We start from the raw sequence: 18092 nt of genomic DNA, 5'->3' as shown, positions 1-18092 counted from the left end.
ATCCATTCAAGATTACCCAGGAAATCTGTCCAGAGGAATGGTTCTAGAGATAAAGAATAAACTAAATGTACCCATATTAAAAAGAATTAAATGCTTTACCAAAACTTGTTCTAACAAATGAGTTAGGAGACAAATATATCACAAAAAAACCCTTGAAATCACTATTATGTAAACAGAAAAATGAAGTACAGAGATACAGGTTTTAAGAAGTAATAATGAATAATAATATACCACATGAATTATATATTGTAACATCATAATCCCAAAACATAACTTACTTTATAGCTGTTATAATTCGGTCTGACTTAATGCTGGATTCTAATGAATCAAATGTAACAGTACAAAGCACCTAAAAAAGAAGAAATAAAATTCCTCAGGCTTTAATTTACTAACAATGAAGATGAAAACTAAAAACATTTGAAGAACCCACTTAGCTTTTAAAGAAATGAGATAAGTACATTCTATTCAAAGCTTGCCAAGGTACAGTAAACATTTATTCATTCCATAAACATTAGAAATTATATTACTTACACATTATAAATATTATGTGTAAATCTCAATAATCCAGAAGTCTAATATCACATAGACTACATATTTAAAGCACTAGGGAGTGCTGGGGGAGGAGGACAGGAAGAGGAATATTTTAAAACCTGACCCTAAAGGAATCCTCAATAAAGGTTCAGCCAATAAAACTACCTGCTTAAAATTGGAAAAAAAAAAAAATAAGGTTAATCTAAGAAGACTGTAGGGACATAACATAATCCAAAGACTCTACAATGTATCATTCACAACATCCAGGATACAACCTACAAAAAAAAAAACAACAACAGGAAATGGGGCCCATTCTCAAGAGAAAAGACAATGAATAGAGACTGACCCTGAGCTGATTCAGATGTTGGATTAACAGACAAGGATTTTCAATAGCTATCATAATTATATTCAAGGACATAAAAAAGAACCAATAGAAATTCTAGAACTGAAAAATAATAAGTCATAATGGAAAGAAGATGGCAAGAGTCAGTGAACATGAAGATGGATTAGAAGAAATTGCCCACTCTACAGAACGAGGGAGGGAAAAAAGAACATAGCCTCCAGGACCTGTGGGACAATATCAAAAGGACTAAACATATGTACTTGCAACCCCAGAATGAGGGAAAAGAGAGAATGAGATAGAAAAAAGTATTTGAAGAAATTACAGCTGAAATTTCTCAAGTTTGATGAAAGATACAAATTTATAGGTTTAAAGCTCAAGAAACTCTTAGTAGGATAAATAAAAGAAAACCACACTTTTCATAGTCATACTGCTGAAACCAAAGACAGAAAATCTTGAAAGCACCCAGATGAAAACAAAAAATAACATACAGGGAACAATGATTTGAATGAGCCCTGATTTCTCATCAGAAAAAAAAGGAGAACAAAAAACAGTAGACCATTTCTTTAAGTTCTGAAAGAAAAAAGCATCAACCCAGAATCTATATTCTGGCAAAAGATTCTTTGTAAAAAGATAAAGACATTTTCAGATAAATGAAAAATAAGAATTTGTTATCAGAACATCCATAGGACAATACTAAATGAAGTCTTGTCAGATTGAAGCAAAATTAATACTAAATGGAAACTTGGATCTTCAGGAAGAAATAAAAAAGCATTAGAAATGGTAAGTATGTGGGTCAATATAAAAGGCTATCTTTTCCCTCTTTTTTAAGTATGTAACTGTTTAAAATAAAAGTTATAATGTTGCCTTGTGGCGTTATAACACATGTAGATGTAACTCATAAGACAACTACAGCATAAAGGATGGAAGGAGGGGCAAATGGACCTAAGTGGTTGCAAACTTTACTCATCTTGTGTGAAGTGAAAAAAATTAACTGTAAACAGACTGTGAAAAGTTAAGAATGTATACTGTATTCTCTGTAGTAACCAGTGTAAAATAACACAGAGGTATAGTTAAAAAGCAAACAGACAAATTCAAATGGAGATCTAAAAAATATTCAATTAATCTAAAAAGGCAGAAAGAATAGAAAAACAAAAAACAGAGGGGCTAAACAAAAACAAATAATAAAATGACAGACTAAACTCAATAATTAAATTGAACATTAATGGACCTAACACTCCAATTAAAAGACAGAGATTGTCAGGAGGGCTAACAAAAGTATACAAAATTTAATAGTTATTTTAAAAAATTTTTATTAAAAGTCATAAAAGAAAACCCAAATCAAAGGAGAGATAGACTATATTTATTGTAAAGACTGTGATTGAAATTGTAAAAATACCATTTTTTACTCATTCCGTAAATTCAGTGCAAAACCAATCTAAATCGTATTGGATAGAAAGATTTTTTTCAGAACTTGATATGATACTAAAATTTAAATGAAAGAACAAATGTAACAGAAGAGCTAAGACAGTTCTGGGGTGGGGGGAGAGAAGGAAGAATAAAAAGGGAGGATTTGCCCCTCAGATATTAAAATATATCCCAAAACTATAATAATTAAAACAGTTTGACACTGGCCCAGGGAGCTCACAGAACAATGGAAGAGAGTATAGTTCAAACATGTATTTATAAACTTTGAATATGATAAGGTAACATTACAAATCAATGGGAAAAATGAATTTTTAGTAAACAGTGTTGCAAAATTGGCTCACTCTGGAGGGTTCTACCTAATACCTTGTATAGGAATAAACTCCATGATAGATTAATAGTCTAAATTTACTAGCTAAAACTAGAAAGTTAATAGAAGAAGTAGGTGCATAATTTTGTGACCTTGGGGTAAGGGAGGATTTCTTTAAGAAGACCTCAAAAGTAAAGATTTCGGGTTCACTGTAGACATACACAGGCATACCTCATTTTACTACACTTTACTTTATTGTGTTTAACTTCTTAATTATTTGCAGATAATGCCTTTTTAACAGATTGAAGGTTTGTGGCAACCTTGTGTCAAGCAGGTCTATCAGCACCATTTTTCCAACAGCATTTGCTCATTTTGTGTCTTTGTGTCACATTGTGATAATTCTCAAAATTTTCAAAACCTCCCTAGCAAAAAGATTATGACTTGCTGAAGGCTCAGATGATGGTTAGCATTTTTTAGCAATAAAGTATTTTTAAATTAAGGTTTGTACATTGTTTTTTTAGATGTAATGTTATCGCCCACTTAATAGACTACAGTATAGTATAAAACATAAATTTTATATGCACTGGGAAGTCAAAAAATTTGTGTGATTTGCTTTATTGTGATATTCACTTTATTGCAGTGGTTTGGAACTGAACTTGTAGTATCTCCAAGGTATGCTTATAGTAGACTACCACAAGCAAAGTTAAAAGACATATGGCAAAGAGGGAGATGATACATACAAATTATGGTTACTGAAAAGGATTAATATTTAAAACACAAAAGAACTCACTGAAAAATAGCAGGAAAAAGACAGTAAACCATATTAAAAAAAGAAAAAAAAATTGGTCAAAGGATATGAGCAGATAATTCACAAAAGAGCAAACCTTAACTAGGGCTACCACTCTGCTCAACTCTAGGGACACTATCTATGTGAAAAGAGTGCCCTGGAGGTATGCAGCCCCCCAGGATATGGTTTATACAGTTATCATGTTAATTGGCTATCATATAAAGAGATGTTCATTCCTCATCAGGAAACACAAATGAAAGCAATGACATACCACTCTGTACCCATTAGATGGGCAAACTTAGTGATTAACATAATTAAAATAAAGCATAATACCATACATGAAACAATGCATACACATATATGTTAAATATAAGGGAATAGGTAAAGGAAAAGAATAGGACTAAGGTTCAGGCTAAATGGAGAAAAAAAGTGAGGGCCTGGAATAGACCAACAATGCCAATATGTCATGAACTGAGGAGTATGAGTGACTTAATTTTGTGTACTTAAGATTAAAAGAAAAATGTAATAAAAATACCAGATAATTCTAGAAAATGCAAACTAATTTACAGTGACAAAAGCAGATCAGTAGTTGCCTAAGGAAAGGGAGGGGAGCAGGAAGAAGAGACTATACAGAGGCATGAGGAAACTCTTGGGGAGGACTGATATGTTCATTATCTTGACTGTTAAACATATTTTAAAAAAATCAAAGTACTCTGAATAGATAATATATTCCATATGCTAAAAACCTACATACTGTACTTCTATTAGAACTAATTAAGCAATCCTGTATTGGCAAATAATTGTAGCTTTTTACATATATTACCTGTGTTTGTCCCCTTTGAAATAATGATGATCCATGAAGAATTTTAAACATATCTACCTCACAATTTATATTCCTAAGTGAAGTCAAATCTCGACCATCGCACCTACAGTAGTAAAGGAAATAATTAAATAAAGCAGTGTTGGAAGTCAGAAAAATCACACATTATCTTTTGAATCCTACCAGGAAGTTCTCAACTTGAACTGCATGTCATAACCACCTGTAGAACTTTAAAAAGATAATATAGATACCTGGGCCCCATCTTAAGTCCCACTGAATCAGAATTTCAAGGGTTGTGACCCATACACTTATATTGTTAAAAAGCTCTGCAGGTTTGGTAGTGTATATATGTCCATGCCACTCTCTCACTTTGTCACAGCTTACCCTTCCCCCTCCCCATATCCTCGAGTCCATTCGCTAGTAGGTCTGTGTCTTTATTCCCGTCTTACCCCTAGGTTCTTCATGACTTTTTTTTTTTTTTTCTTAGATTCCATATAGATGTGTTAGCATACAGTATTTGTTTTTCTCTTTCTGACTTACTTCACTCTGTATGACAGACTCTAGGTCCATCCACCTCACTACCAAACGTAAAATAGATAGCTAGTGGGAAGCAGCCGCATAGCACAGGGAGATCAGCTCTGTGCTTTGTGACCACCTAGAGGAGTGGGATAGGGAGGGTGGGAGGGAGGGAGACGCAAGAGGGAAGAGATATGGGAACATATGTATATGTATAACTGATTCACTTTGTTATAAAGCAGAAACTAACACACCATTGTAAAGCAATTATACTCCAATAAACATGTTAAAAAAGAAAAGCTCTGCAGGTAATTCTAACATGCAGCCACGGCTGTGAAGCAATGCTCTATACGAGGCCCACAGAGAGACAAACACATCTACCCAATGCACACACTCTTCAACAGGTATCCATTTATAAAATAAACATTATATAATTCTTCCCTGTTATTTGAAAAAAAAAGTCTCTTGCTTTGAGCAAGTTGCCACTTTTGAGGAAACTTGCCTTCAATTCCATCAAAAAAGGATATGTTTACCTTTTGTATTCATTCAAAATAATACTTCTAAAAACATCCTTTGCAGCAACATTGAAGGATTCTATTATTTCATAGGAATCAACTTCTGGAAATTTTTCTATAGAAGAAAAGACAAACCAAAACAAACATTTTCTCTTTTTGGAAGATAAGATTTCTCTTAAGCTCACAGTATCAAATCAATTAACTATGGAAGTAATAAGCCAAGTGAGTTGACTCTGAACATTTAGTCCTCAAAGTAGATAAATTAAATGTTTTTAAGTAGGAGACACACAAGTATTATACCTCAAATGCACTGTTAATGGGAACTTAGTTTGCTTTCTACCAGAACAATAGTGCTTTGCAATCAGCTTTCTATTACATTATGTTATCTGACAAATCTAGCCAACCATATCATGAGAAGGTTTAACTGATATTTTTAAGAGTAGTCTCCTTAACTGTTTTGCCTTAGGATCTTTTATCTTAGTCCACAAATAGAGGAATAATTTTTTTTTATATGTTACAAATCCCTACCGACTAGTTTTTAGTTAACATTTATCAAGTTCTTTCATAACCCAGGTAATTTACATGTTTTTTTAAAAATGCCTTTAATCTTTATAGCAATTTATGAGGTAAATTCTATTACTATTATCCCCATTCTACAGAAGAAAAAACAGGCCTAAAGAGGAGGAGTAAATTGCCTGAGATCACTCAGGTAGTAACCGACAGCTGTGACCTGAATACAGATTTGTCGGCCTAGGCTTATGCTTTTAAATGTTCAGCTACTTTATCTTACCAATTGATTTATGCCAAGTTTTAAGCACTGTTCTCTTAAGCAATTGGTTTATTAAATATAACTTTAAAGTAACCAGAACACAAGAAATGGCCACAGAGAGATATATTAAGAATTGTGTCTTCATCAGGCAAGAATAATTTTAAATATTATATTTTAATATGAATTTTTATGCTTTAACTGAGTTGCACTTGGAGAGGAAAATAATTAGTAACAAAACATTTAAAATATCCTATGAACCCAGAGGGTCATGAAGGTATTCTGTTATGCATTAATACAAACACAAAATCACTTTTCTTTTTAAATAAGGCAACAGGTGTTATACAACTTCTAATTCTTTTTCTTTTTTTATGATTAGCTCTTTTATTGTAAATTGTTTAAGAAATTATTTCGCAGGTCAAAGTTATAAAGATATTAACCTGTATTTTGTACTAAATGCTTCAAAGTTTTTTTTTCTTTTATTCAAACAGTCACAAAAATTATAATCATCCTCATCAGTTCACTCAATCCTATGTAATTAATTTTTTTTTATCTTGATCTTTTGTTAGCACTTTTATGAATTCATCAGTTTTCCATTAGAGTTCTGAAAATGCTTATTCATTCAGTTCAACAACTTCTAATTCTTAATAGGATGAAATATAGTGAGAAAAGACCAAACTTTTTCAATGGCAATTATAGGTAATGGCCTTAATATCAATGCTAGCAGCAGAATTTTTGTCTTAAAATAAGATACTCAGGTGAGAGAATATTTGTCTGTTAGCAGAAAAATTAATGAGAACTGTATGTCATGCCTGGTACACATTCAGTTTGTGATTGATATTAAAAGAATCAAATCCTTTGTTTAATAATTTTTGAGAGCAAGATTCTCTAAAATCTAAATTTTACAATTCCACATGTTAATAATAACAACATCAGTTAACACTTACTGAACACTTGCTATGTGCCAGGCGCAGATGTAAATGACTTATTCATTCAATCCCCACAAACCATGTATTATTAGTATTGCAATTTTACAAATTAAGAACTCAAGAATTTTAAAGAATATCTTTTAGATTTTCATATGACAGGATACAATGATACCCATTTTGGAGTATAAGAGTTTGATCCAGAAAAGGTCAGGAATACCTCACATTCAGCATTTATTGGTGCCCACTCTATGTCAGGTGCAGTTCTTACCCATTTATAGAGGTCAATATAACAGTAACCTTGGGATGTATCATTATTTTAAGTTTACCAAAGATAAAACTAGAGAGTAATGAGAATAACCGATTTGTTCAAGGTCTCACAACTGAAACTTTAAAATCTATTATTTCCTTTAAATATTTTTTAAACTAAAAAAAAAAAATTACCTTTTAGTTGTTCCTCTGTATCTAATCTAATCTTGTTAACAGCTTCATCTCTGGAAATCTAAAAGAAAGTTGAGGTTCAGTTATTATATTTAACATTTCTATTTTTTAAATTATTATACAATTAACACATTGTAATAGTAATCAGATTTCTCTAATGGTAACATTCTTTAAAAGATTGAAACTGGTTATTGATTTGTAGGGAATATTACCTGTTTAATTCATTTAAATCTATTTCCACACTTCCCTAAAAGTTTTCCCTAAAACTTCCTTCCCAACAAAAGGAGAATGGAGAAGCAAACAGCTAGGCTATTATTTAGCTTTCTGTTTAGAGATTTTTCATAAAAATAGGACAAATATTCATAAACAAAACTGTGTAAGCTATGACAAAAAAGAATTCCCAGAACAATTATATAAACAAAATTCAGGTATACCTACTTTATCATGTTCATGATCTGTAAAAACTGCGTAGAGTTTTTCCATGGCGAGTCTATTTTAAGCACAAAATAAATGTCAGCATATTTGGAAACACTAGGCAGTATCTATTATAAACAAAACTGAAATATTTAATAATAAGCTAAAATATTTAACATTTCATAAAGAATTAAAAATATGTATTTATTGCTCTATAACACTGCTAATCTGTTTACTATTTATGATACAGAACACAAATTTCTTTCTCCTCACATCTTAAGCGAATCACACACATGCCCTCCCTTCTTAATTGTTCAATTAATTTCACCTTAGATTTTTCTCTTTCTCTCTGCTCACTCTCTCTCATATGACCAGTTGCTTTTTTCTGTTCTACGTGTTTTGGCTGTTATTGCAGGCAACGCTTTTTTTGGGGACAGTGTATATAACTCTTTAATCTCTGAGTAATGGCTGTGAGACTCATACTAATGGAAATACTAACTTTTTCAATTTATTTCAAATAAAGTGAAATAATTTTCTGGTCATTCATTCATAATTTACTGAGTGCTTATGTGCAGGCACTGTTATAAGGACTGGGCATATAGTGGTGATTGTATTTCTTTTCAAGAACCTCAACAGTTTCCTTAGATATTCAAATATCTTATGCTTTATATACTCTTTTACCTTGACACAGAGAGATATGAGGATGATCTGAATCTTCACCAGTAAACTCACTCTCCCCTTTCCTTTGAGATTCAAACTTAGGCCCTTCAAGAGGGATGTGGGTTTATCCTTTTTAAAGCATTAGACTGGTATTTATGGCAATGACTCTTAAAATAGAAGGGTGCTATTTAAGAAGTAATGCATGGACAGTGCTTCGGTGAGAAGTTTTTTCTGAGAGGAAATTAAATCTGGTGACACTTTCATATTTTCTTTTGTACAGATGTTCTTACTTATGAGCGTGTTTCACAATCTCTGGCAAAGGGACAAATAACTTCTGAGGTGTCCTCTTGGCAACACCAATTTCTTTTACCAACTGCTGGATGCCCTGAATTATTTGTTGTGTATATTTTACTCCCACTTTGATAGCATGGCAAAAGTCCTGCTGTAAAATATTCTCTGCAGAGGCTTCCAACATGACTAAAAAAAAAAGAAAAAAAAAAACAGACTGCCATTGAACCTTTTACCAATATAGCATTTTCAAATACCATGACATGACATAAATACTACAGATGAATTTTGTTTATTAATCCTTTTTGATTTCTTTCCTCAGAATCAACATAATTCCAAAATATAAACAGTAGTAAATGAATAAAGAAACCTTGATATTTGAAGTTAGGTTTATATTCTTCATAAGTTTAATGAGAGATTTCTCATAAAAAAATGAAATGGAAAAGAAAATAAACTATGCACACAATTTTTTATAACAGCTTTATAAGATATAATTCAAATGCCATAAAATTCCATCTTTTAATGTGTACAACTGCATCTTTTTTAAAAATGTATTTAAAATGAAATTTTACAATATCAGCACAATAGGTGGCTAATAAATGTTTCCTGTTTAACAATATTTGATGTGACCTCCCACTTAATTTGGTCATTGTCACATTGTCTAATTCTTACACAGGTGGGGAAATCTTTGCAGTGATAACTGTTGATACTGTTTCAAGTAAGCCAACTAGAGAACCCTAGCTACTACCATAAAAAGGTTGTTTTTATAGTTCTGTAACAGTAAAACTCCTGTGTAAAGCAGGAAAGCTCCAAAGTAAGGCTTCTATCTAGTATGGTATCTAGCTATAATCTACTATTCAGCTTTGGCTTTGGTTTTTACAAGGCTGAATAGACTCCTGCCAACTTGTGTGCCATTTCTGGCATTCCTCAACTTGTCCAAAGTCAAAGATCATGTAATACATAGTTACCATCATAACTAATATGTTTAACCACATAATGTTGTCACGTTAAGATTTATTATTGCCTAAAAAGTCACTTCTAAGGCTTCTAGGCATAATTGAGAATGAAAAAAAATCTACTTATATGCGTCATATGTTGGAATTCCATCAGTCATTTGAAGCAGACCTGTGAAACTGTAACAAAAGATCTAACACTTGTGTCATTGGTGTCCTGGAAAGAGAGGAGAAAGATGGCAGCGCTGAAAAGTACTGGGAAAAAAAAAAATAGCTGGAAACTCCCCAGATTTGGCAGAGACATAAACCTGCATATTCAAGAAGCTGAATAAACCCTACATAGGATGACCCAAAGAAAGACACATCATAATTAAACTTCTGATAACCAAAGACAAAGAAAAAAATCTTGAAACCAGCCAGAGAAAAATGACACCTTACCCATATGGGAAAAGCAAACAACAGCAGATTTATCATCAGAAACCATGGAGGCCAGATGGAAGAGGCATACTATTTTTCAGGTGCTGAAAGAAAAGAACTGTCATCCCAGAATCCTATACCCAGTGAAGATATTTAGGAATGAAGGAGAAATCAAGACTCTTAGATGAAGGAGAAAGAAGAAAATGTGTCACCCTAAAATGGCTAAAGGAAGTTCTCTAAACAGAAAGCAAACAATAAAGGATGTTAAGATAATAAACCATGTTAAGAACATGTTAAGCAGAAATATTGGTAAGTACAATACACTTTCCTTCTCTGGAATTTTCTAAACTGATGGTTGAAGCAAAAGCAAAAGTTGTGACACTTCCCTGTTGTGGTTCTAAATGTAGATAAACATTAAACGAATATACATGGGGGAGGGTAAAGGGAGGTAAGGTTTCAATTCTTCACTTGAGGCATGAAGATGCTTCCTCTGATACCATGATATGGAGATGGTTATATCCTTTTTCTTATCTGTATTCCCATGACACCTCTCACTTTCACAGAATTAAATTGGAGATTTAAAAACATGCATTTAGAGCTTCCCTGGTGGCACAGTGGTTAAGAATCTGCCTGCCAATGCAGGGGACACGGGTTCAAGCCCTGGTCTGGGAAGATCCCACATGCCACGGAGCAACTAAGTCTGTGCGCCACAACTACTGAGCCTGCGCTCTAGAGCCCGTGAACCACAACTACTGAACCCACGTGCCACAACTACTGTAGCCCACGCACCTAGAGCCCATGCTCTGCAACAAGAGAAGCCACAGCAATGAGAAGCCTGCACACCTCAACGAAGAGTAGCCCCCACTTGCCGCAACTAGAGAAAGCCCGTGAGCAGCAACAAAGACCAAACACAGCCATAACTAAATAAATTAAATAAACAAATTTTTTAAAAATTTAAAAAAAAACAAAACATGCATTTAAAAAATATTTATTTATTTGGCTGAAACCAGGTCTTAGTCGCGGTATGTGGGATCTTTTCTAGTTGTGGCACGTGGGATCTTTTTTTTTAAGTTACAGCACACAGGATCTTCATTGCAGTGTGCGGGATCTTTGTTACAGCATGTATGTGGGATCTAGTTCCCTGACCAGGGATTGAACCCAGGACCCTGCACTGGGAGCGTGGAGCTCCAGCCACTGGACCACCAGGGAAGTCCCAAACATGCATTTAATGTATATAAATTATACCTCAGTATATTCATTTAAAGAAGAGAATATGGCAAAGAAAATGAACATTACTCAGACTTTGTTTTCACCAATTAAACTTCAAAGCAATTCATTTTTAAAAGTGCTTTATAAGAAAATCCCTTATGGTTTTGAGTCTGTAGACCTGTGCCGTTCAATATGATAATTACCTGTCCCATACAGCTATTTGCATTTAAATAAGTTAAAATTATATAAAATTAAAACTTCAGTTCCTAGTTCACTAGCCACATTTCAAGTACTCAGTAATCACATGTTCAGATATAAAACATTTCCTTCATTGTAGAGAGTTCTGGACAGCACTGCCATAGAGGCTAAAATTTTAAACAAAAAAGCTTGTCAAAATGATTGCTCTGAACTTAACCATTTTCAATAGTTGAAGATAAAGGACTTCTGAGATTAGTTGAAGTTATGAATTCTAGATACAGTTTTTTTCCATAAAAATTGTTACTGGTGTACTTTTTTCCTAAATTATATCCTAGTATACACAGAAAGATTAGTGATATTAAATGTACCAGTTGAAAACAAGCATCTAAGTAGCACTGTGCAAAATAATGGCTGCGGGTGCACCCTAGTGGCTAATAGTGCATAGAAATTATTCTTGTCCTAAGCAGAAATACAGACACAGATGTAGAGAACAAACTATGAATACCAAGGGGGCAAGGGGGGTGGGTAGGATGAACTGGGAGATTGGGACTGACATACATACACTACTGTGTATAAAATAGGTAACTAATGAGAACCTACTATATAGCACAGGAAACTCCACTCAGTACTCTGTGGTGACCTAAATGGGAAGGAAATCCAAAAAAGAGGGGATATATATATATGTATAGCTGATTCACTTTGCTGTAGAGCAGAAACTAACACAACATTGTAAAGCAACTATACTCCAATAAAAATTAATTAAAAAAATTATTCTTGCCCTTTAAGGTCATACTTTAAAAATCCAGATTACTAAATATTTTAATAATGAAATGGTAGCAATTACTTTTTTGTATTTTTGTATCCCAGAAGTTCCATGATGATGATATTTGACTTGGACCCAATTTTAACTTTAACACATGAACATGGGGTCAAATGTATATTTGGTGTACCTTGACAAAAGTACAGAGTACTGGCTGAATATCTTCATGAAAATAGTGATGCAGAAGTCATAAAATGGATGCTGGTAACTTCTGAAACCAGTCTCCTTACGGGTTGGTTCTGAATCACGTTCAGCCTCCTTATAATTAATCAAGACTACCCTGTGATGGTTTAAGCAGTTTCTGGTTTCATTCTTCCATCTAGAGAGGAACGGGTGAGAACAGCCAGCTGGAAGGCTGCCTATCGGGTTTCTGTGGCATGCCACAGATACAATAAAGATCCTTAGTTCATTCCTCCAATATCTATTTAAAATTAGAGGGGTTCAAATTCTAAGGCATATAGAGGCTATATGACCATTTAGAAGCAAGTTTATTTTGTGTCTTAATGGTAAGAGCAGGTATTAACTGTTTGCTTGCTAGGTACTAGGTACTATGCCGGGTACTTTACAAACCTTGACTCTAATCATAATGGCCCTGTAAAGAAGCCAAATCGATTTACTAATTGAAAGTAAATGAACATTGTAACTTTCAGCAAAAAAAATTTCAGATGGAGACCAAGTGAACTTCAAATAGTAAACCAATACTCTGCTCAAGGCCCTTTCTGAGATGTTCAAATATGACGTAGGGGTCATTCGTTATTCAGAGCCTCCCCAAAGCTCTGGAATCCTCTCTATATTTCAATAGTTCCCCACCTTCTCAAGGTAGAATCCAAAAACCATTTCCTTGCCTCCCTTGTAGTCATGGACGCAGATGTGTCACACTTCTGTCCAATAAGATGTAAGTGGAAACTGCTATGTGGGGACTTCTGGGAAAGTTCTTTAAAAGGGAGGCTGACTTACTCAGAGGGCACACTCCTTTTTCTATTCCCCTTTTTCGTTTTTCTTCCTCCTGCCTGTATGGTAGATAAGTTGGCCAGAGCTCTGTTCATAAGTATGAAGATGTGGGCCACACCCTGAGGATAGCAGAGTAGAAAGCTAAAAAGAATCTAGATTTCTTAAGACATTATGGAGCTGCTGTAATTGTCCTGGACTCATTACCTCTGAACTTTTGTTACTTGAGAGAAAAATAAGTTCCTATCTTGTTTAAGCCTTGTTATTTAGTTTAACCACACAATCACTAACTAACATGTAGATAATACACAACTCCTGTTTCATGTGTTTTGTCTATCATACATATTGATAGTACCTAATTCTAACTCATTACTAACACTCCAAAAGAAGAAGCTGGAAATGAGGTGTTTCACACATTAATTGTACAAAAAAAGAACTAGAAGTTTAATAGTTTACATTTCATCAAAATGTTCCCACATTAGAAGATCCATTGTCAAAAAGTTCCAGACATCAAATGTCACGCAGTAGAATAAACTGCTAAGAGACCTTAATTAATTTGTCCATGGTTAACTGCGGCAGATGCTGGGTTTCAAACCCAGGTCATTTGGACTGTTAAAGCCCATTCTTCTTCAACAGAACCAGCCCCTGATTTTCATTCATGCAATTATGACATTTTAGTTAGAAGGAGTGAAGGTGACCCATGGTCAGAGCATTTCTTCTACTTTATTACTAGTTTTCCACCTACTGGAAATATGATACCTCTTTCTCAGAGGACAACCAACAGACTTAGAATGACTGCATTAGCTAAATTAACATATTTAAATGAATGAAACAATTAATTTACTACCAGAGTTGGAACTTCAAATTTTAGACTAGCTTATCTGTCTAAAAAGAATTACTAAATTATCTTGATAACGATTTTTGTATATTTCAATTAGAGTGGTATAACAGTCTATAATTTTAGGTATTGTTAGATATGAAGCAAGAGCGCTACCAAAATAGGGCAGCAATAAAACAAAACAAAACAAAAATCTTTATGGCTAATTAACAAAGCACACATACAAAAAAAGAGTTTAAATGCATTTTTAAGAAGCCAGAACTTGAAAGTAAAATTCAGAATAAATCTACCACTTAAACTACTTACCAATCTGACTTTTAGGTGCTCCAGTAACCACTAAATTTAAAGTACTGGAAGACATTTCTTTTCGTGTTGGGTTAACAACACATTCTCCATCAATCATTCCTATTCGTACTGCCCCTAAAACATATTAAAATATTGGCAACTGTTTAATAAAAACTCAGTTTTCAAGACATCCTAGTGACAACTTCAATCCCTATCTTCAATTGTGACCACAGTAAAATCCATATTTCTATCATGGTATTTAAGGCCCACAGATTATACTACCTCACCCTACCTCTGGCCTTACTGGACCACTCAGTTGCTCAAGTACACCATTTCTTCTACACCTCTGTGATTATGCTCATGTTCTTCTCCTGGTCTAGAATGTACTTCCTCTAAGGCAAGTGCTTACAGTCTGATCCTACTAAGGTTCAGCTTAAATGTCGGTAACTCTGAGGAGCTCTCCTTGACAACCTGACCTCACAAGACTAAACCCGCCCTTCTCTATCATTTTCTTAACACTCTGACTACACTTTTATAATATTGTTTATAAATATCAATAATTATTTGTCTGTTTCACTTATGCTGAAACCAAGAACTGTCTCATTCATCTTTGTACTGCTGATGCCTCGTCTGCCTTAGTTCCTTCAGTGCTTAGCTCAGTATCTGGCACTTAGGACACTCAGTAATTATTTACTTGATGAATCATTTGTATATTGCATGATCACAACTTACAAGAGCTGTAAGTTACAAACATGTTTGTATTATCCTGAAGGAGTATGTACTCTGACAATTTCCCAGTCCAAAAAAAAGAGAAAGTCCTCTAACAGAAGAGGCAACAAAGAAGTCACAGTATCTAAAAACATAATCTTTAACACCATAACATACTGCTATAAGAAACAAAACCCAAAGCAAAGATAAAAATGTCTCAAAATGCTGAAAGGACTCTTCTTAGAATGTCATTTAATTCAACTCCCTAAGAAATAATAATTCAGAGCCAATAAATTTATGCCCTTACTATAGCATGCTTACTCTTATTTCTTGAAAAAAATATAATGTTTCTTATCTTCAAATCCTAACTTACCAATAGGTCCATTCCAAGGAATATCTGATAATGAGAGGGCTACAGAAGCTTTAAGGAAAAAGGAAAAAAAATAAGAGCTGAAATAAAAATAATTCATTGCTTAAAAAATAAAATCAACAGTAATTTAATCTTTATTTTTATACTTACCACCATTAATTGCTAGGACATCAGGTTCATTAACACCATCTACTGCTAACAGATTACAAAGGATCTGGTGCAAGGGAAAAAATTCAAAGCACTTAAAAAAAATCTACTTGATTTGGGAGGATTATCATTTCGATTAACATCTTGTCCTAAAATATAGGAGCACTATATGGTTAAAAGCAGGGCCTTTGTAGTCAAACCCCTTAATTCTGGTTATCATTTAACTACATGCTTGACCATTGACAAATTACTTAAATTAAGCCTCAAAAGTTTCCTTATCTTTAAAAGGGAAAAATAACAGCATCTTCCTGAACAGTTCTTAGGAAAATTATAGGAAATATTGTGCGTAAAGCATTTATAATACTGAGCATGTTGGAAGTATTCAGTAAATTAGCTATGTTAGTAAATGTTACACAAAAATATTGTTGTCTTCTGTTTGGTAAGCATAGACAAATAAATTACACTGTAATAATATGCCTATGTCATGTACTTAGGAAAATAACTTCTTGAGGCAATGACATCCTTGCAAAGGGATATTTGCAAGGCATATTTATTTTTCTCAAATACATAAAATAGTTACTTAATTAAAGTATATGGGTCATTATTCTGAAAGAAAGGAATATTCAGAAAGTATTAAAATATAACAAAGTAGAGGTTTAGAGGACCCACTGATAAAAATAGGTAATAAAGATTAGTTGTATCAACTGTCCTAGTCTGTTACTAATATGACCTTCAAGGCCCAGCCTGAACTGTCCCCACCCACCTCAATCACTCTAACCTTTTTTCAGATTTACCAATTTATTTCCTGCCTTAGGGCTTCTGTGCATCCCATTCCATCTTCCTACAGCCTACATTGGCTAATTCCTACTCATAATTCAGGTATCAGCTCAAATTGACACCAAATAAATGTTAGCTTTTAAAAATTGTTTTTAAAAAAACTTAATGTAAAATGTAGCAGGATCACCAAAAATTCTTATTTTGTACTGTTTATAATGTTTAGCCCAGGAAGTATTAAATAGAGATTCATTAAGTCATTTTTGATTGACCTGGAAACAAATAAACCTAAAACAGAACCTACCTGTGTATCATAAAAGTAGCCTGCTGGAAAGAGAGGTCTAATTGAACGATCTGCCAAAAGCAAAAAAAGAAAAGACATTAAATAATTACTGACAGAAGTTGCTTCACAATTTAAAACTTTTCCCTCATTAAACAAGCTAAAAAATAATATAACTAGCTATTCAATAAAACAAAACAATAATAACAAAAACAAAACCCTTGGACTAATTTACTGACAGGGTCATAGATAAATGGTAATATACATCATGCCCTAAAGATGAAAAACTAGCAGGGCAAGAGCACCCAAGTGTAAAATTGGGGAGCAGCTTTTCATTCTGGTTCCACAGGCATCAGAATTCATTGCTTATTTGTTATTTATTTATATAAGCAGAGGAAAGAGACTTAACCAACAGTAGACCAAAAGAAAATCCTTCCTTGGTATTCTGTGTCTGATGAATGCATATAAATATAAAGTAGAAATTTTGGGTAGAAGAGCTATAGACTACAAATGATCCCACAATATTTAAGGATGTCGAAGATTTGAAAGGTTATAAACATATTTTAGTAGTTGATGAATATAATGCTTTCAGGAATTACCATGCTGAACATAAAAATGAAAAATACTCAGGATAGGTTCAACAGAGTAGAGGCGTGGGCCACAGAATTTACATGATTAATAGAGATTCATTCATTTGGTCAACAAATATTTATTGAATGCCTATTTTGTGCTGGGCAGTATGACAGGTATAGGGGATTCAGTATTAAACAAACAAACAAGCTTTTTCTCTCATGGAGCCCACATTTGAGTGAGAGGATACAGAAAGTAAATAATCTTAGGCAGTGTTAATGTAGTGAAAGAAAATTTAAGAGATACTGTAGAATACAGATGGAAGAAAAGAGATACTAACACAGGCTTATCAGAGAGGGTTAATGCCTCTATCTAAATATCTTACCTATTACTCGACTTGTAAGAATTTCTTTATCAGAAGATCCAATCTCTCTTCTAAGATAGTTTGTGGGAATTCTACCTGCTGCAGCAGCCTTCTGTCTATAGTCAACCTGAAGTAGCAATGAAAAAATGCAGTTCATTCGACTGCTTTTTGTAGTAGCAAACTATTCCCCAAGAATTACTATATAGCTACAATTCTCCTGAGGTTGCAACAGCATATTCCAGACTAAGAGTGGAGAATATTTTGTTTACTTTTAGTGTTTTGTATCTCTTAGGGAAAGGGGAGCTGATAGAAATGTTTCAGCAAATGGATTTTTAAAAAGCCTTCCACTTAGTCAGATGACTGTGTAGCCTCCCTACTTCCCAGAGTAGCTTATCCTGGTCAAGTTCAACATTGCCTTTTTTGTATTACCTCTCTTAGATATAACTGCATTCCCCTTTTCATAATAAAAGAA

The 18092-nt window shown here is 33.6% G+C and overlaps 1 protein-coding gene and 1 long non-coding RNA gene across 3 annotated transcripts in view; one reads left to right on the top strand and one right to left on the bottom strand.

Annotated features, from left to right (window-relative positions):
• Window positions 1-18092, top strand: part of LOC132377192 (uncharacterized) — a 209228-nt gene that overhangs the window by 27857 nt on the left and 163279 nt on the right. The gene's annotated exons all lie outside the window — the stretch shown is intronic.
• Window positions 1-18092, bottom strand: part of PNPT1 (polyribonucleotide nucleotidyltransferase 1) — a 41520-nt gene that overhangs the window by 17561 nt on the left and 5867 nt on the right. The window contains exons 4-14 of the mRNA XM_059943290.1: window positions 17642-17747; window positions 16711-16760; window positions 15636-15699; window positions 15489-15536; window positions 14429-14542; window positions 8742-8928; window positions 7816-7867; window positions 7381-7438; window positions 5263-5359; window positions 4217-4319; window positions 279-349 (exon numbers count right to left, since the gene is read on the bottom strand). Of these exons, the coding sequence (XP_059799273.1) occupies window positions 279-349; window positions 4217-4319; window positions 5263-5359; window positions 7381-7438; window positions 7816-7867; window positions 8742-8928; window positions 14429-14542; window positions 15489-15536; window positions 15636-15699; window positions 16711-16760; window positions 17642-17747 (950 nt within the window). The remainder of the gene's footprint in view (window positions 1-278; window positions 350-4216; window positions 4320-5262; window positions 5360-7380; window positions 7439-7815; window positions 7868-8741; window positions 8929-14428; window positions 14543-15488; window positions 15537-15635; window positions 15700-16710; window positions 16761-17641; window positions 17748-18092) is intronic.

The sequence above is a fragment of the Balaenoptera ricei genome, chromosome 13 (assembly GCF_028023285.1).
Source record: "Balaenoptera ricei isolate mBalRic1 chromosome 13, mBalRic1.hap2, whole genome shotgun sequence".
Taxonomy (NCBI): Eukaryota; Metazoa; Chordata; class Mammalia; order Artiodactyla; family Balaenopteridae; genus Balaenoptera; species Balaenoptera ricei.
The sequence above is the reverse complement of the archived record's forward strand: the minus strand, read 5'-3'. Positions and strand labels throughout refer to the sequence as shown.